The sequence below is a fragment of the Anabrus simplex genome, chromosome 13 (genome assembly GCF_040414725.1).
Source record: "Anabrus simplex isolate iqAnaSimp1 chromosome 13, ASM4041472v1, whole genome shotgun sequence".
Classification (NCBI taxonomy): Eukaryota; Metazoa; Arthropoda; class Insecta; order Orthoptera; family Tettigoniidae; genus Anabrus; species Anabrus simplex.
Window position 1 is genome coordinate 101,477,295 of NC_090277.1, and position 26,485 is coordinate 101,503,779.

Genomic DNA, 26,485 nt, shown 5'->3' on the forward strand with positions numbered 1-26,485 from the left:
GGCTTGTTCTCTAATTAGGTCTCTTGTTTGCTTCTTTGATCAGTTCCTTAATCATTTCGAATTCTTCCCATCCGATTACACCAACTGGTCCAGGCCCCGGGTTTATCTCAACTCAACCAATTTCCAGTAAGATTGCTATCACTGCGGCTACCATCAAGGTTGCCAATACACCCATTTGCTGCCCAATTTTCATCTCTCCTATCACTTTTTTACATTTCTCTCCTCCATTCCACCTTCCTACAGCTGCCCTGTACTGCACTAGTAATCGCCCATATTCAGCACTCTACTCAGCATATCCGCTCACTCCACTGTCTCAATCACGACTGTGGTCGGCAAAATATCTTGGCTGAGAGGGACCGGAAATGCATTTCACAGCCTGTGAGTCAAAATTGCTTCCAAACCCATCCCAACCTGTTTGTGAGAGAACATTGCGATGGGAACTTCATGCAACGAACATTTGGAGTCGGTCATCTCGCAAGATGCCATTGCTGACACAGGCATATAAAGCTGCACATATTAAGTGGGCTAGAAATCATTGAACGTGGACATTAGCTGAATGGCAGAATGTAATGTGGTCTGACAAATCACTTTATTGCCTGTATTCCAATGATGCATGTCGTCGGGTGCGCCGAAGGCCAAATGGAGCATTTCATCCTGGATGTGCGCAAGGTCAGGTTGAAGTCGGAGGTGGCTCTGTGATATTTTGGGGGTGTTTTTCGTATCATGGATTGGGCCCACTGACTGAGGTGACCACTAACATGAACCAGCATGGTTATTTTAAAATTCTGGATGATCAGGTGTTGCCTTTCAGTCAACATCTGCACGATAAGTATGCTATTGATACCACGATTTTTCAGGATGACAACCGCAAAGTTCATCGGGTTGGACACATATGTGCCTGGTTTTATGAACACTCTTCCACCCTATTACATCTCGAGTGGCCTGCAAAACCACCTGATTTGAACCCCATTGAAAATCTGTGGGAGATGTTGGAACAGAGGGTAAAACGCCGACTCAGCATCCCCGCAATTTGGTGGAATTGCACCATCACATTCTCAGCAAGTGGCTTAACCTGGGTGCAGTGTACCTGCATAACCTTGTGGACTCGCTTCCCAACTAAATTCGAGTAGTTATCAAGTCCAGAGGAAGAGTTATGAGGTATTAAATTATGCTTTGTAATGATTTCTCCAATTAACTATTGGCTTCCGTTTGTGAAAAAAGATTTAACTAATGATAATTCAATATCCTTAATTCCGTAGTGCTTAAGTTTAGAAATGACACTGACTGACAAAAAAACTGAAGCACCCAGAAGGGGAGAATGAAATGAAATTATACATGTTGACAGGGTACGTAATTCTATTTCAGTGATTATAAAATCGAGTGCAATTTACAAAGAAGTTGGCAGTACAAGCCCACTTATCAGTATTACGTTGCACCATCTCTGGCCTGGATGCGTGCACTGATTTGGTGGGGAAGGGTGTCTTAAAGCCGTTGTATCCTCTCCTGAGGTAAGCTGGGCTGCAACTGTTGTAACTGGTCCTTAATATCCTGGATATTGGTACTGGGACAGAGTTGACGTTCGAGCTGGTAACACACGCGTTATATCGGAGACAGATCTGGGGATCTTGCTGGCCACAGGAGTAACTCAACATCTCGCAGACAGTTCATAGGCACAGATGCCGTGTGTGGACGAGCATTGTCTTGTTGAAAAATGGCACCACGATACTGTCGCATGAGAGCTAACACATGAAGACGCAGGATGTCCATGAGTAGAGCGTGGATTATATGTACAATAAAAATAAGAAATATGTACCAAAATATGTAACTAAAATTGATAAAATATGTCAAAAGCAAAGCAAAGGCATCTCCTTACAGGCCATGATGACCTTTTGAGGGGTGGAAGGTAAAGGCTTCCACTAATTGTAACCTCGGCACCTGATGGGGTAGAGTGGTTAGCTCTACATCCGGTCGCCTTTGCCCCCAGGAATTAACCTGGTACTCATTTTTGGTGTAGGCTGAGTGAACCTCAGGGCCATATGCACCTCCAGAAGTGGAAATCTCTTAAATTTCTTAAATTTTACGACTTCCTGATGGGGATTCGAACCCACGTCCTTCTGGGCGAACCGAGCACGTCTTTACCGCCTTGGCCAGGCAGCCTCCTGATAAAATATGTAGTTATTAAAAATATGTAACTTAATACCTAAGCTTCATTTGATGCATTCTTGTACACAGAAAAGGAAACAAACCCAAATAATGTTAAAAGTGCAGACGTTATTTAAACTCCTAATTATTTTCTAAATTTCCTGCGGTCATCGAATGCCTTCTGTCTGTTAGGATGTTCTTATACATATAGAAAAAAACCTTTCATTTCACATGAAGTCACTGGCGCATATTTCAAATAAGGAATGATACTGGAAGATACGTTCTCATTTTCATGCAGTTGCACCCAATACGTTTGTCATACTTTTACTTTGTGTCTTTCTCCGTAGTAGCAGCGACATGTCATTGACCCACCCTTCACACTGTACTGTTTCTTCTTAAGGGATGTACAAACCATCAACATAGCTAAGGGACACGTTCTTTGACAGAATACTTCACTTTAAATTATAAATTAATTTTTTCAGAAGTTAGAGATTTACAGACGTTTTAAACTATTTTCAAGTGTTTAATTAAAAAAACTTAAATCAGTGTAAAATCAGTGAAAAAAGAATTGTGCTTTCTTTTAGATGTGCAATATCCTTCAAAATATTTAAAATATGTACAGTAATACTTATCAAAATATTTATTTTGCATCTAAATATGTAAAAACATGTAAGTTTAAAAACCTAGAATAATGGTCCTTTTAGTGTGATTCAGATTCACTGACATTTTAGCTTTCCTTGTAGCTATATATGTGGGAACAGAATATGTAATTAGGCCTACATATAATCTGGGCTCTATCCATGAGGTACCGTTGTGCCGTCAGAGTTTCTTCCATGAAGTGCTACCCGATGGCTCCCCACATCATGAAGCCAGGAGTAACAGCGCTAGGCCTCTCCAAAATGTTGGAAGAATGGGACCTCTCCCCATACTCGCAGACCATGGTCATCCAGGGCAGTGTTACAAGTAGTTCAATTACTTTTATTCAATTACTTCCCAACTCTGCACCACGTATATACCTTTACACACTGAAAACCAAAACCAGTTAGTGTTTTTTTTTTTTTTTTTTGCTAGGGGCTTTACGTCGCACCGACACAGATAGGTCTTATGGCGACGATGGGATAGGAAAGGCCTAGGAGTTGGAAGGAAGCGGCCGTGGCCTTAATTAAGGTACAGCCCCAGCATTTGCCTGGTGTGAAAATGGGAAACCACGGAAAACCATCTTCAGGGCTGCCGATAGTGGGATTCGAACCTAATATCTCCCGGATGCAAGCTCACTGCCGCGCGCCTCTACGCGCACGGCCAACTCGCCCGGTACCAGTTAGTGTGTGGTAACTCTGTATCTTACCTGTTTTCAGCTTAAAGTGCTGCAGTCCGCTGTCCAACTGGAGCAGAGCAACGTTGCTTCGGCTGAAATGGCCCATCAGGGAGCTCAACAGGAACTGGCGGAGAAGACTCAGCTTGCAGAGGCTGCTAAACACCGAGTGCAGGTAAGGCAGATTGAACTGAATTGGTAGTCCATGCCATGTAGGACCAAAGTTGAAGTATCGTGAAAATTTGATGCAATGCTTTTGGTATACCCTTATCAAAAAAAGACATGTAAAACAGTACATAGGCCAGTGGTTCCATAGACTAGATATTGCCTTTAAGGGAACCCAGACCCGGAAAATATGAAAAAATAATAATACATTTTCTTTTTTTATTTACTAAAACACAGAGGAGAGTTTCCCAATTAATTTGAGATATCAATCACTACAGTATCTGTTTGGAAAGTGTGGTAAAATAATTTTTGAAATGAGTGTTGCAACTGGTGAGTGTCAAAAACTGACAGATGACATATGACAGATACAAGGAATGCAATTCTAATTTTAAATTTGTCGCTCTCGTAAAAATCACAATGTATGAGGGCAGATTGTAAAGTGACACACAATAATTTGTTTCCCAAAGAAGTTTAATATGTACCAAAACCAAACAAATCACAAATTAACTTACATCTTTGACGTTCTCCCACCGTGATACCAGTTTCAATATGCCCTGTTTGTAGAAGTCTGTTTGCTTGGAATATAGCCATCTGCAGACTGCTGATTTCACTTCCGCACACGTCGCAAAGTGTTGGCCGGCCAGCAATTTCTTCATGGGACCAAACAGATGAAAGTCAGATGGTACCAGATCCGGATTGTATGGTGGATGCTGGAGCACCTCCCACCCAAATTTGGCGAGTTTCTCATGAACAGAAACAGCAACGTGGGGACGAGCATTGTCATGAAAACTTTTGACACCGTCAGTATTAATATTGCGGTGTTTGTCATGAAGGGCACGATGCAACTTAACCAAAGTTTCATTGTAGGCTGCAGCATTCACAGTGGTCCTGTGTTCATCAAAGTTCACCAATAACACACCAAACATGTCCCAGAACACTTGTCACAAGCACTTTCCTAGCAAATTGAGTCACTTTGAATTGTTTTCGTATTGGGGAACCAGCATGTTTCCACTCCATCGAGAACTGCTTGCTTTTGAGTGTGTAGTGCTACACCCACGACTCATTACCAATGATGATTCCTTTCAGAAAGTCATGCCCTTCTGCAGGGTAACGCATTAAGTGATCCGTGCTTGTCATCATTCACTGGCCCTTGCGGTTGTCAGATTCTTAGGCAACCAGTGAGCACTAGCTTTACGGAATTTCAGTGTGTCATGAACAACATTGTACACTGCACCATAGGAAATGTTGAACGTATGTAATAAGGTTCACAGATGCACATGCCAGTCCTTCAAAATGGTGCCTCAATGGTGCGGACATTCTGTGGAGTTGAAGATGTTGCCGGCCGCCCGGAGTGTGGCTAATCGTTAATGTTCACACGGCCCTCTTGGAAGAATGCACACCACCTGGAGACGTTGCTACGGAAGACAGTCGTCCGCATACACGCCACGCATATCCCTGTGAATTTTACTCGGTTTATGCCCTTTGGCCCACGAATATCGAACCACACTTCGCTGCTTTTCACACATGGATAACAGTAACATGCGAGCGATGTTTGTTTTGTAGTTCAGGCTTCACTTGCTAGATCTGCACATGAAAACAAAATACCCTCTGTAGTGCAAACTTCAAACTGTATCATCGTGAAATTTCAACATTCCATCTGCAATACCAGGGGAGAAACACTTTATTGTGCATTCATTTCCGATCTGCCCTCGTACATGGGGAAATTTTATGGGTTAGCCAGTTTATACAGACATATGTGTGGAGTGTGGAGACTAACCGGTTTGATTTGGGAGGGAAGAATATAGCATTTCATTTGTTTGTTTACACATTTTACATAGTGCTGTGCTCTGAGATATTACATACTTTATCACATCAATGTGGGAAGAAATACTGATGAACTGTTTAAAAAATGTAAAAATGTTGGAAAAACTAAGCCTAAATTAATTCCTAGTGCTGAAAGTTCCACTTTTTCATATGGAAATTTTAGTGTGACTTTCAGTGAAGATCAACAGGACAAACCAGTATGTTCTTTGGCAAAGTAACTACATGATTTTGATAAGACATACAAAACTGAGTTAGAAAAGTGTGACAACATGAATTTGAATGAATGTATTTCCTTTGTTATCGTTCGGGACTACCGAGGACCACAAACTCGTATCTTCTCATCACTTGGGTCTTCTGTTTTCTCCTCTTCCAGTATTCCTTTGTTTTCTGGCTCTGAACAAGCTTTCCTCCCACATACGTCTGCTGGTTCCTGTGTTATTCCTATTAGTAAGTGACATTGGAAGAATTTCCTGTTGGATAGCTTACCGAAACTGTGGACGATCATGTATGGTCTCATGCGAGATCCCCAGTTGTTCCAGATCCAACTTAACTGAAGTGATCCACTTGTTCCTGGATGCCTTCCCTCTACCTGCCACAGCGAAGATTCTGCAGGGGTTTATGCGTGTTAGGTACCCATAGAAGACCAGGCACCCTTTTCTTGTACGAGATACGATGACTTCCTGATGTTTGTGTAGCTCATTGTTGTGCCGAATTTAGTATTTGCCTTCCTCTTCTCTTATGTGTCCTAGTATACTCCTCAGAATCTTACTTTCCTGATGTTTGTGTAGCTCATTGTTGTGCCGAATTTAGTATTTGCCTTCCTCTTCTCTTATGTGTCCTAGTATACTCCTCAGAATCTTACTTTCTTTGAGTTTTAGTCTCCTGAGAGTGCCTTTCCTGGTCATCACGAGACACTCAGAGGTTTAGAGAACAGATTGTTTTACTACTGCACTATAGCGACTGAGTTTGAGGTTCTTGGAGAAGTACTTTGACGCATAGATGCTTGTGTAGGAGTGACAGACCCTCTCAAACTTGGTACACTTGGTGTCTATGGCTAGATTCTCAGTCTAGTTTGCTGAGATCCATTCTTCTGGGTACTTGACACCAGGACCTTTCTGATGGTGGTATCTTCTAGTGGTATTGTGGAAGGGGCTTTGTTGATATTGTTCATGAATTCAGTCTTCCTGATGTTGATCTTCAAGCTCGCCCTAGTTGCTACAGTGTGAAGGCTCTGTAGGTGGTGGGTGTAGCCTTCTCTATACTGTTAGTATAGTGAGGTCATCGGCAAAGGCTAGGCACGAGACATTAAGGTTGTCTTTCTTGTACCCTAGCTTCAGTCCTGCTCCTGGTGGTAATGAATGGAGATACTAATATAAAACTATTATCAGTTGTGTTGGAACAAAATGTTTTAGGAATGGCTTTGCTTATATGGAGGAGGAATACATTAGAATGCAATGATGTCCTTTGAACTCGGATTCCTAGAAGTTAACGTTTTTAAAATTCAGTGAACTTTTTCTCTAAAACTGCTGAAACACGAGACTTTCACCACTCATAAACAGCATGACTGTGCATGCTTTAACATGGGCGATTTTTTTTTTTTCATATCTAGGTTTACAAAGAAATTATATGTTAAAAAGTGCATGTTATTAATACACATTTTTGAGTTACAAAAAAATGTATATTGGGAATGAAGAAGAGCATCGAGGAAGAACTAGTCATCAGTGCTCCTTAGTGGGCTTAAATCAACAATAATAATAATAATAAATGTATATTTCAGTAAATAATAGAGAAATGCAAAAGCCACTGTGACATCCAGTTTAAAATGTGTAAAAATATGACACTTCTAGAGTTAGTAGATTCCAGAAAAGGTGCACCAAAGTTCTTAAATTTAACATTGATATTCCTGACATCCAGCGAAATATGACAAGGCTTTTGAACACCATCCCAAAGGAAGCCTTCTTGCAAAGTTTCCAGGACATGTATCGCTGATCTCAGCAGTGCATAGTTATGGAAGGGGACTATTTCGAAGGACAGTAAGGTCACTGTCGTGCATTGTTCATCTATGTTGATATTACAGGACTAATCACTGAACTTTATTGTCACAGCTTGTATGAACTCGCTTTTGTATGGCCTCCATTCTGTGGGGTCTGCGATGCAGTTATCCCCCCTCCCAACTTGAAGCTAGCAATCGGTATCCCTGCCATGTAAGCTTATACACTCAGAGTACAGCCTTACTTTTTCTACCCTGTTAATACTAAAGATAGTGATTTATAGTTATTTTCTAAGTGTTGGGTCCGATTCAATGTCGCTAATCATACAGTTTAGGGACCCTACTTGACAATACTGTTAATTTTGCAGGTTGGCACTATGTAGTCATGGTTTGTTCGTGACTTGCAAGATTAAACATACTGCCGCTGCTGTAATATGAAAATCACAAGTATTACATTTGCGAGTACAAATGAAGCATATTTTCTTTTTCTATAGGACTGTAAATCTGTTTGGTTGTACCAGTTAAGTAGAAATGTGGCACGTTCGAATAATGCGTTTAATAATGGAGTTGGTGTTAAATGATGAATGCAGCATTTTATTAATACGGCCTTACTTCGTCCAATTCGTAGGTATAGAATTCAGTTAGGATGGAAAAGAAGCGAGAAAAATCTGCAAAAACTCCTCTGAAAGAAAAAAAGCAATGTTACCTCCTCTATAAAGATCAATTCAGTTGAAAGGGAAGGAAATTTGGTATCGTTCTAACCTAGTCTAATCTAACCTAACCTAACCTAACTTAACCATATCTTGTCTCGACTTTGGTACGGTGTGCAGATTTAGCCTCTGTGTATTCTTATTGACTTACGACATATGTACGTGCAATATATTTGCTTGTGTTTTTTATTATGCGTGGCCTCACTTTGGTCCAACAAGTTATAGCATATTTCAAGAAGGGAGCTGAATTATTTACACCAGGGAAACACCAAAGAATACGATGATAATAATGCATAAATGAAAATAAAGGTAGAAATATATAACATTAAACAAAGCGAGAATGAGAGAGATATGTCCTTTTCCTTAATTCCTCATTGAGCTTGAAAACCAATTTAATTATGAATATCTGGATTATTTACTTGGGTAAGGGAACCTCCATTATTGTTACTTTGTTGATGGTTGTGTCTCATGATTTCAGTATGAACTAGTAAAGTTGGCAGCAGTGATGAACCATTCAAAAAAGGACAGTAGGGTAGCAATATTTGCTTTTCAGTGTGTAGCCTTTTTACATACCGAGTACTATATTAAGAGTCCCTAGGTAGAATCTTATGACGGGGACTTCAGGATGTAACACATTACTTCACTAGATGTGAAATATATTGATGTTACCTTAAATGCTTGTAGAGTAGAGAGATGTATTCATCGCCAGTGCCCACTGTCACGCCCCTCAAAAAAGTGAATTAAACACAGATAATGAAATATTTATTGCAGATAGTGACCATTATGAATTAAGAATTACACACAATTATTACAGTTCCAATATAATACAGAATAATGCAATATTAAATGACACACTCTAACTCTCATCAGAACAGAATTTCTTACAGGATTCATACCGGAATTTGCAGTACATTGCGTGGTATCGTTCACAAAGAGTTTCATAACAATCACATACACAGTCCGGACTTGGCTCATGGAACCGTTTTGTTTCACACAGTTTATAATGTAAACCATGGATGACGAACCTTTATAATGTAAACCATGGATGACGAACCTAGTGACTATATGTCTTAAGTCGTACCCTTTGTGCATCCAGTCTTTGTAACCCATTGTATCTTGACCAGGAGAGAAATATGTCTGGTCGCCTGTTCGCTGTTGCTCACTTAGCACCACCCGGGGATCACATGTAGGGTACTTTAAGGTTAAACCTACGGACGTGAGCAACAATGGATCCCCACACATAGGATCGTCTCTGCCACCTGGATTTGAGCTTCCTCGGAAAACCTGGTCTACTCTTAACAGGATACGATCGGGCCATGGTAACTGCGCAGATATCTACTATAAGTGGAAAATAATTCCTACGCCTATCTACGACTGTGGTGCCTCTAAGCAGACCATCCTGCACATTATCAGTGAATGTCCAAAAAAAAAAGTACAGTGGTGATATCAGTGACTTTGCTCATGCATAGTTTGTTCTTCAAAATCATTGTGTGTTGTATCTGTAAAGCCATATGCTAAATAAATAAATAAATAAATAAATATAAACCATTGCACCAGTGGCATAAAAGTCTGTCCATATGTTCTTCTTTTTTAATTGTAGTTCTTGCAATAGTTGTTCATATCCTGGAGTAGACTGTAGAGGCATTTGGAGACGAAGTTCCTCTATGTAGAATAGTTCCAGATCGTAAACCATTCGTGAAAGAGTGTACTTTGAAACACACAAAAACCTTCTTCAAGAAAGTCATATTAACTTTTTATAATAGTGCTAAGTGTTTTTTCTTTAGATATGGCTAGACGAATTCCAGGCCATATGCTGAAACAGTTTCAGAGCTGTCTCTAAGGAGAATCTGTTTGGGTGCCGGATGTCATTCGTTGCCTTGATTGCTGCATTTACTCGATCTCTAATGCGCAATGTAAATTCCTTGCCAGAAATCAGTAACGTAATACTTGAAGCTGTTTGCATTTCCCATTTCCTAAACGTCATCGAGACTGTCTTTTCTTCGTTCAGACAAAGCTCAATATTTTCCATCCATGCTTGCAGCTTTTGCTCTGATCTCGAAGCCAACACCATTTCTTCAGCATACATATACATAATTACTTGTTCTGGACAAATTTCTGCAACAGCCGAAGTCACAATGAAAAAAAAAAAAAAAAAAAAAAAAAAAAAAAACAGGCTTAGAAAATCACCTTGTAAGACGCCAGTGGTTTGTTCTGTAGGGTCAGATATCTTTATTCTGCCATTTATCACTATGTAATTTAAAGCCAGTATGTTTTTATGCAACTGTAACTGTTATTCCCTATCAATTGTCTTAATTCCTGTAACATGATCTTCAATTGTGCCGAACGCTTATGAAAAAATCCATGAAATTGCTATGTAATTTTCCTCTTGGGACTGCTAGAGCAGCCTCGATATCATTTTGAAGACATTGAATAGCCTGTATTGTTGATCTTCCCCTTCAAAATCCAAACTGCGCCTCTGGGTGTCTGGCATCTACTTCTGTAATCAGACGTTTACACAGGAGCTTTGTTAAAGTCTTGAAAATGGTGCACTCGAGAGCAATGCCTCTATAGGCATTTGGGTCTTCCGTATTTCCCTTTCCCTTATAGAACATTCTAACAGTAGACCACCTCTAATGGATGCATTTTAAGAACATGGCATCGCTCTCATAATTCAACGCAGTTAGGTATAATAGCCAACTTCTGCTCGTCAATAGAGCCCAAGAAAACAGGTGGGGCTCATTCCCTTTGAGAGGCTTTTTGTAGGGAGTAAAGAATACAGGGATATACCTTGGAGCTCTGAAAGTGAAGCCAAATGACAGTGACAGTCAAACGCATCACAGCTCCTTGAAGTGAATACGATGATTGCAAATGATACTTGCAGGAATTTTCAGACGTGAACACTAGACGACACACCAAAACATAAAAGAGATACTAATATTAAGTTGGTGTTTTAGCTGTTACAATGTCGGGTTGTGCCTAAGTTTGCACGAATCGGAAAATCAAAAATATTCATGGAATAACATTTCACAGGTAAAATTATAACTATGGTGTATAATATGTAGTACAGTATATTATATATTATCGCATAAGCACCGCCCACATTTTGTAAGAATTTTTAGGTTAGACTTACCACCTCAGTAGTAAAAGACCCACGGTATCCCCTGCCTGTTGTAAAAGGCGACTAAAAGAAGGTCCAACGGGCTCTTAACTTGGGAGTGTAGGTTGGCGATCATGGGGCCCTTAGCCGAGTTGTGCATTGCTTCCATTTGTGTCACGCTCCTCACTTTCATCTATCCTATCCAACCTCCCTTGGTCAACTCTTATCCTTTTCTGACACCGACGTTATAATTTGTAGAGGCCTAGGGAGTTTCATTTTCACGCCCTTGGTTGCCCTTGTCTTTCTTTGGCAAATACCTTCATTTTTCAAAATGTTGGACCCCTTCCATTTTGCCATCTGATTAGTGTTGATATAGGATGGTTTACCTGATGGTTGCACTTCCTATTAAAATAATAACCACCACCACCACCACCCCTTTAAATTATGTATAAACAATCTTACCAAGCCCAGTTTGCTGATTTATTGCACATTCCCCTCAAGCATTCAGATTGCGGTATGTTGTTGTTATTTTTTTTTTTTTTGCTATTTGCTTTACGTCGCACCGAGTTGTTATTAATAGCCTACTCCTTGTCTTTACCGATATCTGGTGAAGATTTGCATCTCCTATTTTCTGGATACCCAATTTATAGTACCGGTAGTCAAGTAGCGAGAGAGTGGATTTAAAACTGCCAGTCATAAGAAACACTTCTGTAGAGATTAGTAGCCTAAAAATGGGTCCGTTGGCCGGATAATTTTCTTACAGTTAATCGAAAACGATTATACATAATTGTTCGATTCGAAGTTTCCCTACTCTTGAGAAAATGTCTTAGCTTGTATATATCCACAATGTAAGAACTGCCATGTTTTTGTCTACATGGGTGGGGGGGCATGGCTGTTGGTTTCAAGCGATAGCCACAGAGAGTAGTGTAGCGGGCAGCTCTCTGTACCGTATTCTTCACTCCCTGCTCTTTTGCTGAACACCCCTTACGCTTTAGACCAGTCAGATTTTCTAACTACCCAGAACGTGTGCAAAATAATGAAGGAAATACACACCCTCGTTCCCCGCAACAATTCTGCACTTCTCGCAATTCCTCTCTCCTCTTATCAACCTGTGTCATTCGTAAAGGTTTAAGAGATTGTCCACATTGTGCTTGAAATGAATTAAAGTACTGATCTTCAACTCGCAGCTTTCTTAAAATGTCAGCCCCATACCACAACAGTTGGTAGCATCTAACGACGCTTCTGTCGGAAATCCCATGAACCAACAACAAAAGAGCATCACCTTACATCGGCATTTTCGTGAAGAAAGAACAAAAGAGCGTCACCATGCGCTATGACTCCTTGAGTCCCAGTCTTAGGATTTTCATGGTGTCATCCACCGGGTCCGGGTAGCGAGCATTGATTGTCGTTTGTTTTCCAGACACTGCTCCAACAACTGTCGGCGGTGCGTGCAGATCTGGCTAACACGAAGCAGGCGTGCAATAGGGCACTCGCATCAGCCGCCCAGGCGAAGTCGAACGCGGAAAGGAATTAAGATCAGGTGACAGACATTGTTTCAGGAAAGATGTAGTACCACATTTTGTGATAATAAAAGAGTTCTCTCACCAGACTGTCGATCTTCTTCTTATCCAACTAGAGATATAAAGTTTTACTAAGTTAACGTTTCTAAGCCTCCGTTGTTCAGGCGGCAGCCTACCGGCCTCTCACCGCTGGGTTTTTGGTTCAAATTCCAGTTACTCCATTTGAGATTTGTGCTGGACAAGTGGAGGTAGGGCAGGTTTTTCTCTGGGTACTCAGGATTTCACTGTCATCTTTCATTCCAGCAATATTCTCCACTATCATTTCATTTAATCTGACAGTCGTTAATCATTGCCCCAGAGGTGTGTGACAGGCTTCGGCAGCCGGTGAAATTCTTGTCCTCGCCGGTAGACGGGGGCCTCATTAATACCATTTATGACCTTATCGAGTGACTGGAAACAGGATATGAATTTTTCATTTTTCAAAGTTATTAGGGCTTCAGTGAAGATGGAATTTAATAGGACAATATGCACAAATATAGACTGTACAGCTCGGTGGCGGCGTGGATAAAACATCTGGGGGCTCACTGCTTTGAAAAGTAATGTCTTCAAATTTATTGTTATTTCATGTTAACATAGATGTAACAAGTAAAATTGCTTGATTAGCAGTGCGACTCTCCTTTTATGGGATGCGGCTGCAGCTCGAAGAAATAACCAAAACAATGAGATATGAGAGAGAATATGATGTGTAAATAAACCATAACAAAACTAAACAAATGACCTTTAGGAAAGGAGGAAAACATGCACCTAAAAATACAATAACCATGCAGAACAAACCTCTGGAAGTAGTGCCGAAATTCAAGTACCTTGGAGTCACCCTCCAAACTACTCTAACATCCTACAATATTCACGTCAAAGAAAGAGCAGCCGCAGCAATAAAAGCCATCTACAACATTCAACAACCTCAACAAATATCATTGGGTATAGCAATGCTACTGTTCAGGACAGCCATATCACCAATAGCAACCTATGGGATTAGCATCACCTGGGAAAAACTCACACTCAGCGACCTGATGACAATAGAAAAAGTCAAGGCCCGATATCTCAAGAGAATACTAGGCATTGGGAAGTCAGCCCCTTCAAGGTTAACGTATGTTCTAACCAAGGAGGACTATTTCATTGACGATATCAAAACACAGTTTTGTCTACCAAACACCAAGCCCTACGAGAATGCACGCCAAATTTTAAACAAGAAAAGGAATGCTATTTGGTCCGACTTCTATTCCACGGATGCTATAATGATGGAAGAATGGAAGCAAGCAAATTACAAGCTACAGCACGTAATTACACGTTACACCACTCATGGATTTCACCACAGATTCTGCCAAACCAAAAACTTCCACCAGCCGAACGAAGACTATATGTAACCTGTGCAACGATCATTGTGAAAGATACCATGCACAAAACTGCAAAATGAGGACAACCTCAATAATAAGAATGGCATTAGCATAGTTGACCATCTGTACAAAAACTGTTTTTGCACATTGTGTGCTTTTCATTTAATAATAATTTCGTCTATGGATTAACTGTTTCAAGAAAGTGTTAGTCAGACTTCTGTTTGTATATCCTTGTCTTTACATATTTTGCTGTTTACTTTTCATGGAACACTTATTTACTAATTAGTTTACATTACGTTCTGGGCGATTTCTGACAAAAGAGTAGCATTACGGTTGCAGACTTTAGGGTGGGAAGATTTGGGAGAAAGGAGACAAGCTGCTCGACTAAGTTGTATGTTCTGAGCAGTCGGTGGAGAGATAGCGTGTAATGACATTAGTAGACGAATAAGTTGAGTAGTGTGTTTAAAACGAGGAGAGATCACATTATGAAGATAAAGTTGGAATTCAAGACGACAAATTGGGGCAAATATTCATTTATAAGAAGAGGAGTTAGGGATTGGAATAATTTACCAAGGGAGATGTTCATTTAAGAAAAGAGTAGGAGAACAACAGATAGGGAATCTGCCACCTGGGCAACTGCCCTAAATGCAGATCAGTAGTAATTGAATAGAAATAAACTTAGGCTACGTAGGCCTATTGTTGCTATACAAATCATACCTACAAAAATGAAAAAATTGCATTTAATTACATCGAAGAAGTAACATCGAGAAATTAAAATGAAAGCAACATGGTCTGTAAATACAGTGTACCAGGAAAATAAATAATTTCTTTAAAGGTTGCCTTAAGCAATGAAGTACAAAGTAGAAGGTGTTTATTTAGGGGCTTGCTCAGCTTTCCTGTGAATAAATCTTGAGAAGAAGACATTCAAATATTATGCTACTACTCTATTACTTCTGTACCAAAACATAATGCTTTTATAAAGTATTTTTTATACTCACAGATTGGACACAATTTGATAATTCTGCTGTTAAGGCTTTCTTGTCCCCTCCTGTGATGCCTTTGTAATCACAAGAATGATACACTTCATAGTGTCTCCAGATATTGAACTTCTTACATATGATATGTTTCTTACAAGGCGTTGTGGTTGCAACACCCCCTAAACTATTACAGAGAAATACGTTAGGTTAGATAACACCATATGGTAGCGTGCACACAAGGAAGGGAAAAACAATCATTAAAAAAGGTTAGGTAACAGCATAGCGTAGCGTGCACACAAGGAAGGGAAAACAATCATTAAAAAAGGTTAGGTAACAACATAGGGTAGCATGCCCACAAGGAAGGGAAAACAATCATTAAAAACAATATAGAACATCAGGTGAAAAACTTACCAGAAAGAAAGTGTGCTGAAAACCCATCCCATATAAAAAAACAAGAGGCTTAGATCCCCAGGAAATGCTGAGGCATTCACCAAAAATAACACCAATTTTCAAAAAACAAAATTATAATTAGATTAAATAATATTTACATTAAATAAAACTGAAGATCTTAAAATGTTTGATAAATAAGGGAAATCTAAAAATGAACAGAATGATTAATAGTATAAATAAAATTTAGTAAATAGATAATTTAAATTTAATTAAATATAGTTCCTTATAATACTATTCAATTAATAAATGAAAATGGTGCACCATACTACGTAGTAATAACTAAGTTAAATTAAACTTTAAAATTGAATTAAGAATGAAAAATGAGTTGAATAACTGAAGAGAAGCTTCTGACAGTCCCCAGTGAAAGGATCATTCACCCCCAATCTCCACATAAACATAGTTCCACAACACATCTCTTGCAATGAAACATAAACATATACTGACAAAAATGTTTAACACCAAGCCCGCGCAAAAATCGGAAAATATAAACTCTAATAAATTAAAGTTAAACCACAAACACAATCATAGACAAAGGAAATCAACAAATTTACAGCCCGTTGTCAGTGAGTTAGAGAACAAGGCCATACTAACAACAACAACAAGAGAGTCAAACACTATCTCGCCTCAAGATGAAAAACAATCATTACATTAACGACGCTATTCAAGAACTCGACGGAATCCCAGACAATACAATAATAATGAATCAGTTACGTAACTGCCAAGTCACGGTAAGATAACACAGCAATCGGAAGAAGAGATAAGAACCTCGAGTGTCAGATCGCTCATACTAGGGCTGTCCAAAGTCCTCAATAAAAAAACCCATTATTTTACAAACTACTACTTTAGGACAGGGCCTCTCAGGGTGCATGCGCGTGGTGCATGCACTGTGCACAGTGCAAAAGGCAACTTCGCTTGGTTGACCAGAGTGCAGACCCCCCACTCCTCGATTTGGAGCAATAGCGCTTACTCTCTCTTTCCTCACGCCTGTCTCGCTCACTCCGCCTGTCTCCCTCTGCCTCACTTGCGTCGTAGCGCTCCAAATCCGGGCTGAGTAGAGCCGAGCTTAGCCGAGTAGCCCAGAGATGAAGCGTTGATCCGAGCCATGCCGAGCGGCACCAATGCACAGTGCACGGAGCTCTTGCGCCTCGATCCGCACACGTGAGATTTTGGGCGTTTGAGAGCCCTGCTTTAGAATCTTACGTTTTTAAAATTAATGTAGGGATAAACCCACTTAACGAGAACTATAATTTAATATATCACACGTAGTGATAATCAAAACATACAACCCTAACCCTAAATATATGAACCAAAGTAATTTTAAAATTTAAGAAATTTAATAGTGATAATAATTATATTTTAAAAAACTGTGGTAAATAGTGATTACGTAGTACATAGGTCAAATCACTGACATGAGTGAGCCGAAACATACGTAAAAAGCATGAATAAATCAGATTAGAATGACAACTGCCACGGGCCAAAAAAACCCACAACAAAACGTCCCGCGATATATTTAAAATAGTAACCACTCATGCATCCAGGAAATAATACCATAAAACACTAAAAATACAGAAAAAACACATATATCCAAGGGGAAAATTAAATTTAGCAGGGGAAAGGAAAATTTCAAACGTTACCGGACAACAATAGCATCACATACACACGGCACTCACTTGAAGCTTGAATATTGTACAACACAAATACCAAGACAGAATACAGATCACAAGAAGTAAACAGAATAAATGAAAATGACACATACAGGTAAAATAACATCATTAACCCTCAACTGGTATCATCTATGTTTGTAACGTAACTGGTATCATACGTCTGTCAGACTCCAGATATTTACTTTTAAATAAAACAATGTGTTCTTCAGTTTTTGTTATTTATGCAACTTAATTCCTTTAAATATATGTTTTCAAACATATCAGTGCAAAAGGTAGAAGAAAAAATTACAAATCCAGAAAAAAAAAAAAAAATATATATTAGAATGATGCTCCAAAAATGTAGACGCTTCTGTTTTTCTCAAAAATCTAGACAGTATGATTATTACGATCATTTCACTGATATGTCAGTGTTATACAGAGACCATACAAACAAATAAAACATAAAAATACTGGAAAACTCAAAACACAAATTTCAATTTTAAGGTTCAAAATCACTGTTTGTTAGAAAACACAATTTTCCTTATCACAGGTTATGTTACCTTATTTTTACATGTATATAACTATAACTCAAAACATTTTGTGTCCAGATATAGCTATGATTTTCAAAATATATAGAAAAACATGTTAGACTTCAAAAATGTTTCACACACCCACATACGTCCATTCATTTATCCGCAAAGCACTCTCCGCAGATTTTTTTTGGCGCACTCCAAGCAGATCGGTTTTCCGCACTTCTGGCACGGGTACTTCGTTCTCCTTTTCAGTTGAGGATCACAAAAGTAGCACGTTTTACGAACCTCGAAGAATTCAGGCAGATCATGCAGAATGTCAGTTCAAAGTTTGGTTCATTAGGTTGTAAAACTCACCGAGATGGTCCTGATTGTGACTCCATTACTATTTATAGGAATTAAACACACTGTAAGTAACAACAGTGTTATACTAACTCACAATAAACACTCAATACTGAATAACGTCATTCGCGAACAATAGTCACGGAACTGGTATCATACATCTACGGAGCGATAAGTTTACTACGCACTTACTCAAGGTCAAACAAAGCAAGCGGTTCATCAACTTCCCTGCAGGGAAACAACACTCCAACTGAGAAGTACACAAGGGAAGAAGGCAGTAGGCTGAGAAAAGGAGGGGATGGCCTTGGAAAATTTTTCAGCCATCTCACAGACGTATGATACCAGTTGAGGGTTAAAGAAGTACTTACATAGATGCAATATATGCCAGGTAACTCACCGTGTTTGACCTATGAGTAGAAACACTCACAGGAAAGAATTAAAATACATTTACATATTTACAGAAGTTTCAAAACATTTACACTAAAGAAAGAGATACATAATCGTCGGTTCTCTCATTGTGTTAGAAGCTGGGAAGCGACACATGGCCACAAGAAGCGTCCACTCGCAAGCAACTCTTAACGGTCGACAGACACTTTCCGAGGCAGGCCGTTCACAGCTGCACAGTCTAGTGATGCAAGAGTTCTCTGGAGAGCAGAGTCAGTACACAATACAAGTTCCAAGTTTCGCACACAGATGGCGTAAGAGTACGTTGTACAGCTCGATACACACGTCTTACTAACACAGGGGCCAAGTGCACAAGGCATTTATCATAGAAGATGAACCATGCCATATAGACATGCCATTAAATATATGTCTTGTATAATGTTCAGGTCCCAAATTATATATATGTATATTTTACATTAATTACGCCACATGGTTCACTGTCATGATCACGGCTTAAGAAAAGGAATAACTATTCCTCGTATATGGGAGATGTCTTCTGTTTAATGATCTATGCATCCATTCTACATCTTTCCACCGTTATTTCCCTGAGTCATCAACGTGGGGAAGTAGAAGCCAATTGAGAGTGGAGACTGGTGCCCGCCGGCACTGGTAGTTCTTCTTGTTAACATCCGGCATGCTTTTGAAGTCTAGCTGGCCGGCTGATCTTACATTCCTTGTCCACTTGATGCCAGGATTTCTCCAACTCGAGACACAGCGTTGTCAACTCTCTGTTTTAACTGTTTAGCCTCTGAGAGAGACCAGCGAGTTTGGTATTGGTCATAGCAGAGGCGACTGTAGACAGGGTTTGAGTCCTCGGTCGTTAAATAGGAAATTGAGACAACTATACCTCTCTAGCATGGGCACTGCACTTATAGCAGGCAGGGTTTGACAGCCGTGTTATAAAGTGTCAACCCCATCCCACAATGGTTGGTAGTACAGCGACTTTATACATATAGGGTAAGTGTAGTTGGTAGCAGCTAACGGCGGCACTCTCGTGAAGTAACAAAAAAAAAAAAAGAAGAAAATAGCATCACCATTTCCCAAGCCTCCATCTCTACTGTCTGGAGTCCCCACCCTAGAATTGTACCGCCCTTTAAGACTTGGATAGATTCATCCACGGCGTCCAAATATCCAGCATTGACTGTCATTTGTTTTCCAGGTGCTGCTCCAACAGCTATCAGCAGCGCGCGCAGATCTGTCCAACACGAAGCAGGCTTGCAATAGGGCACTCTCATCAGCCGCCCAGGCGAAGGCGAACGCGGAGAGGAATTAAGGTCACTTGACAGACATTGTTCGAGGAAAGATGTAGTATCATGTTTTGCGGTAATAAAAGAATAATTTCACCAGACTGTCGACGTCCTTCTTATCAAACTAGAGATATAAAGTTTTAATAACTTAACTTTATTAAGCCTCCGTGGCTCAGGTGGCAGCACGCCAGCCTCTCACTGCTCGTTCCGTGGTTCAAATCCTTGTTACTCCATGTGAGATTTGTGCTGGACAAAGCGAAGGTGAGACAGGTTTTTCTCCGGGTACTGTTTTCCCTGTCATATTTCATTCCAGCAACTCTCTCCATTATCATTTCATTTCATTTGTCAGTCATTAATCAATGCCCTAGAGGTGTGCGACAAGCTCGACAGCCGGCACAATCCTTGTCTTCGCCGCTAGATGGGGGTTTCTATCATTCCATTCCTAACCCGGTCGAATGACTGGAAACAGGTTGTGGACGTTTCATTTTCAGACTTATTGAGGCTTCAGTAAAGATGGCATTTAAGAGGAAAATATGCTCAGCTACAGACTGTGCTGCGCAGTGGTGGCACGTGGATGAAGCGTCTGGGGGTTCACTACTTTGAAAAAGATCGTCTTCAAATTGATTGTTAGTACAGATGTAAAATAGTAAGATTGCTTGATAAGCAGTGCCTCTTTCCTTTCATGGCATACAGCTGCAATATTACATGTCATAAATATCATTTTTGACCCGTATTGATGATATTTGATTGAAATAATAACAGTTAGTTAATTTATTAATTTGATCACCTAATCATTACAATAAGTTTTGTCTTTGTTGAATTACATTGACATATTAATTAATTATTATTGTTATTACTATTAATTGTTGTTATTTCAATACAGCTGCAAATCGAAGAAATTACCAAAACAGTGAGAAATGAGAGAGAATATAAGGTGTGATTACCTTAAGCTGATCCAATTTTGTCTGTGGAATAACTGCTTCAAGAACGTGTTAGGCAGACTACTCTCTTCGTGTCCTTGTCTTGACATATTTTGCTGTTTACTTTTCATAAAACACTTCTTTACTAATGAAAAGATTACATTACTTACATAAACTTAGGCCAAGAAAACCTGTTTTTGCTATACAAATTATACCTACAAAAATATTCTGGTTTATTGCATTTAATTACATCAAGAACGCAACATCATGAATTAAAATGAAAACAATGTATTTTTAATCACCGTCTACCAGGAAAATAAATAATTACTTTAAAGGTTGCCTTAGTATTCGGCAGATAGTAGGTTCGAACCCCACTGTCGGCAGCCCTGAAAATGGTTTTCCGTGGTTTCCCATTTTCACACAAGGCAAATGCTGGGGCTGTACCTTAATTAAGGCCACGGCCGCTTCCTTCCCACTCCTAGCCCTTTCCTGTCCCATCATCGCCGTAAGGCCTATCTGTGTTGGTGCGACGTAAAACAACTAGCAAAAAAGAAAAGGTTGCCTTAAGCAATGAAGTACAAAATAAAAGGGCTTTTTAGGGGTTTAACATGTTCAGCTCTCCTGTGAACAGATCTGAATAATAATAATAATAATAATAATAATAATAATAATAATAATAATAATAATAATAATAATAATAATAATTAATAATAATAATAATAATAATAATAATGAGGAGGAGGTCTAATACTATGCTGCTACTATATTGCTTCTGTACCAAAACATGTGTTTATAAAGTATTCCGTTACTCGCAGATTGAACACCATTTAATAAATCGGCTATTATGGCTTTCCTTGTGCTCTCCTGTGATGCCAGATATTGAACTTCTTACATATGATATGTTTCTTACAAGGCGCTGTGTTTTTCCATCATGATCACTGCTTAAGAAAAGGAAGAGCTAGTCCTTGTAATTGGAAGATGTCTTTCGTTTACTATCTGTGCTTGCATTCGACATCTATCCACCATATTTCCAAACCAGAATGCATGCACAGGTAATTCTTCTTGTTAACGACTGGCATGCTTTTGAACCCTAGTTGGCCGGCTGGGTTTACATTCCTTGTCCAGGGAGTGCGAGGATTTCCCCAACTCGTGACACAGGGTTGTCAGTGAGACTGGACAGAACTCTGTGCAGCTGTGAAGCAAGCCGGCTTCAGGACCGGCATGCTTTTGAAATACTCCACGCGGACTGTCAGTAACCAAGCAAGCATGCTATTGGTCAAGAGCCATGTGCTATTGGTCATAGCAGAAGCGACTCTAGACAGTCATAAATCTGGTTACTGTTGCGAGGTGATGGCGGTACTGCTTAACATTTCAGTTGCTAGTCGTTACTAAGGAAATTAAGACAACTACACCATTCGAGCTCTTACGGTGGGCAGAGTTTGATAACCTTGGTATAAATAGTCAAACCATCCCACAACAGTTGGTAGTACAGCGACTCTAAACATGTACATTATCTGTAGTGGTAGGAGCTAACGATGCACCTATTGGCACTCCCGTGAACCAAAAACAAAAGAGCATCAGCCTACATCGGCACTCTCGTGAAGTAACAAGAGAAGAGCATCACCATGCGCTGAGACTCCCCGAGCCCCATCCTAGGATTGTACCTCACTGTAAGACTTTCATTGTTTCATCAACCGGGTCTGGATATCCAGCATTGATTGTCGTTTGTTTTCCAGGTGTTGTTCCAACAGCTGTCGGTGGCGCGCGCAGATCTGGCCAACACGAAGCAGGCATGCAATAGGGCACTCTCATCAGCCGCCCAGGCGAAGTCGAACGCGGATAAGGTTTAAGGTCACGTGACGGGCATTGTTTCAGGAAAGATGTAGTACCACATATTGCGGCAATAAAAGAGTACTCTCACCAGACTGTCGGTGTTCTTGTTATCAAAGTAGAGATATCTGTTTTTACTAAGTTAAAGTTGTTAAAGCTTTGATGAGCATGGCATTTAATAGGAAACTATGCGCACCTATAGACTGTGAAGCTCGGTGGTGGTGCGTGGGTAACATTTGGGGGTTCACTACTTTGTAAAATAACATGTTCAAATTTATTTTTATTTCGTGTTAACACAAATGTAAAATAGTAATATTGCTTGATTAGCAATGCAACTTTCCTTTTACGGCATACGGCTGCAGGTCGAAAAAGTTACCAACACAAAGAGAAATGAGAGAGAACATGAGGTGTAAATACCTTAAGCTGATCCAATTTTGTCTGTGAAATAACTGCTTCAAGAATGCGTTAGGCAGACTACTGTTTTTGTGTCCTTGTCTTATTGTATTTTGCTGTTTACGTTTCATAAATCACTTATATACTAACTGACTTGCGTAAAGTTAGGCTATGTAAGCCTGTTGTTGTTATACAAACCATACCTGCAAAAATATTCTGATTTATTGCATTTAGAAGAAGCCTAATATGGGGTACCTTTTTTGTTTATTGAATACTTTGAAGATTATCATAGATTCATGTATATGAATAGTATATATTGGTTCTGCAACTATTTCTCTACATTGTTGAGTGTAATTCATATTCATAAAATACATATTTCTAATTATAACTTTTGTTTAAAATTTTTGAAATTGGATTCTTACAGTTATATGGGGTGGTGCTTAATGTGGGTTGATGGAGGTTCCTAATATGGGATGGGATTTCTAAGGTAAATACATAAATAACTAGAGCTCCAGACAATTACACAGAATAATGCATTTATTCAACAGGATGAGTGGGTGCACAGACTCAATGTTCTGGGTTCAAAACCCAACAAGGTTACATTTGCTTACTGTTCGTGTTTGAGCGTTCTTATTTTCCTCTGTCCATTTCCTTCCCCGCACACATTTTGCAGAGGAATCTGGCCGAAATATCACTTGCACAAACAGTGTGTCCCCACTTCAAACATTACCTACACCATATAAAGGTTTCTTACTGTTGGTTTTCCGAGAAACAGCCTGCACAGTAGAGACACCCTGCATCTTCATCATCCTTATTTTCGTTTCCCCACTCGCCCTTTTCTGTGAGGCGGTGGTGAAATTCTTTTATTTCTGCAGCATGAGCCGATCTTTGTACGGTGACAGTGAAGTTGTAATATCACAGTATGTCTGGACAAACTTGTGACTCTCTATGTGCTCAGCTGTTCATTCATCGTTGGTATTGAAATACAAATAAATAAAATTATTATTATTATTATTATTATTATTATTATTATTATTATTATTATTATTATTATTATTATTATTATTATTATTATTCAGTTAGTAGTCAGTTATTTTGCACATTTAATAAATGGAAATAATTCTAATAACATTCATACCAAAAGAAACAACGCAAGTTTCCTAATATGGGCTACCCCATAATACAATCTCCTCACTGCCCCTTAATAGGGAACTTGCCATGTTGAATTACTCAAGCTTTCAGCTAAAGTAGACTTGCAGTTAGGCCAAGATCTAAAGCAACACCTATAGCTTCATGTTCCTACTGTCACTTAAAAAGAAGTTTGTTGCGAACAAAAATTACCGTTCTGTGGGTGTGGGCAAAGACGTCATTATCAATAAATTATGTGGAGGAGCGAATTTCTTTCTTCAGTTCACTATAATGGTCTCTCTCACAAGAATGCGGGAGTGTACTGGCAGAACATGTTTCAGCAGGCACTATTCTAGTTCCTTAAGTCTCAGCGCTATTTTAGTACTTCTCGGCTGAGATATTTAAGTACCCCACAATAGGGACCACCCCAGATAAGGACACTTTCCTCTATTTGCATCAAGAACGCAATGTCGTGAAATGAAAAAGAAAACAACGTGCTTTTTAATCACCGTGTATCAGGAAAATGAATAATTACTTTAAAGGTTGCCTTAAGCAATAAAGTACAAAATAAAAGGGCTTTTTAGGGGCTTAATGTGCTCAACTTTCCTATGAACAAATCTGATGAAGTGGAATGTCAATGCTATGACTACTATTTTGGTTGTTTAGCAGTATGTTATATTTTTATACAGTATTGTATTAATACACTTACAGATTGAACACAACTTGATAATTCGGCTATTAAGGCTTTCCTGCACTCTCCTGTAATGCCCTTGTAGTCACAAGAATGATACACATCATAGCATTTTCAGATATTGAACTTCTTACATATGATGTGTTTCTAACAAGGCGCTGTGTTTCTCCATCATGATCACGGGTTAATGAAAGAAAGAACTGTTCCTCGTAATTGGAAGATTTCTTCCGTTTACTATCTATGCTTCCATTCGACATTATTCCACCATTATTTCAAAACAGGCAGGCATGCACAGCCCTGAGTCATCAACGTGGGGAAGTACAAGACAACTGTGGGTAGAAACTGGCGCCCGCATGCACAAGTAGTTCTTCTCGTCAACGACCGGCACGCTTTTGAAGCCTAGTTGCCGGCTGTGTTTACATTCCTTGTCTACGTGGTGTCGGCATTTCCCCAATTCGAGATACAGCATTGTCAACTCTCTGTTTTATCTGTTTAGCCTCTGAGAGCGAGCAGCGAGACGGGACAGAACTGCGTGCATCTGTACAACACTGGAGACCTGACAAGTGAGCCGGCTTCAGGACCGGCATGTTCATGAGGTGCTCTACGTGGACTGTCATTGACAAAGCAAGCATGCTATAGGTCATAGCAGAGGCGACTGTAGGCAGGGTTTGCGTCCCCGGTCATTAACAAGGAAATTGAGACAACAATACCTCTCTAACATAGGCACTACACTTACAGCGGGTAGGGTTTGACAGTCGAGGTATAAAGTGTCAACCCATCCCACAACAGTTGGTAGTACAGCGACTCAACTTTTCTGCATAACAAGACAACTAGCTATTTGCATCTTAATATATCAAACATATGATTATAAGATTTAACACTGAGCTATTTATTCATCTTCACATCAATATTTTAAAGACATTTAAAACCTAGTGCTTCATACTCAAGTGTTATACAGCTCCACACAAACTTTTATCTTGAAAAAATCTTTATATCTTCTACATTACTTGTTATTCATCTGTGCACTGCTTTTATCTTGTACCTTTTGAACGATCGGCTGACGATGACCCAGATCTGGGGTTGAAACTGGTACCATTTGTGATCGACTTGTGATGAAACCTCGCATTACTAAGTGTTATTGTATTGAATAGGTAGAACAATAATATATTATTAATTTAACTGTACATTGGCATTCTCGTGAAAAAAAAACAACAAAAGAGCATCACCTTGTATCGAGACTCCCTGAGTCCCAATCCGCCCTGTAAGACTTCCATTGTTTCATCCACCGTGTCCGGATATTGAGCATTGATTGTCGTTTGTTTTCTAGGTGCTGATCCAACAACTGTCAGTAGCGCGCGCAGATTTGACCAACACGAAGCAGGCGTGCAATAGGGCACTCCAGTCAGCAGCCCAGGCGAAGTCGAACGCCGAAAAGAATTAAGGTCACGTGACGGACATTTTGTCAGGAAAGATGTAGTAGCACATTTTGCGGTAATAAAAGAGTACTCTCACCAGACTGTCGGTGTTTTTGTTATCAAAGTAGACGTATCGGGTTTTACCAACTTAAGGTTGTTCAGGCTTCAATGAAGATGGCATTTAATTAGAAAATATGCACACAGCTCGATGGCAACAAAACATCTTGTGGTTTATTGCTCTGAAAAATTCGTCTTCAAATTTATTATTTCATGTTAATGAAATGAAAATCTTCAGCCTGTTTTCCAGTCATTCCACCGGGT

The 26,485-nt window shown here is 39.6% G+C and overlaps 1 protein-coding gene and 1 long non-coding RNA gene across 2 annotated transcripts in view; one reads left to right on the forward strand and one right to left on the reverse strand.

Annotated features, from left to right (window-relative positions):
• The window catches only part of LOC137502889 (uncharacterized abhydrolase domain-containing protein DDB_G0269086-like), a 46,866-nt gene extending 20,676 nt beyond the window's left edge, over positions 1-26,190 (forward strand). The window contains exons 5-6 of the mRNA XM_068230073.1: positions 3,498-3,629; positions 26,077-26,190. Coding sequence (XP_068086174.1) covers positions 3,498-3,629; positions 26,077-26,190 — 246 coding nt within the window. The remainder of the gene's footprint in view (positions 1-3,497; positions 3,630-26,076) is intronic.
• On the reverse strand, positions 3,667-18,706 carry LOC137502856 (uncharacterized). Its single transcript, XR_011018888.1, has 3 exons — positions 18,494-18,706; positions 15,153-15,315; positions 3,667-5,203 (listed from the first exon to the last, which is right to left on the reverse strand). It is a non-coding gene; the product is annotated as an uncharacterized lncRNA (long non-coding RNA).
• Positions 26,191-26,485: the final 295 nt, after the last annotated feature.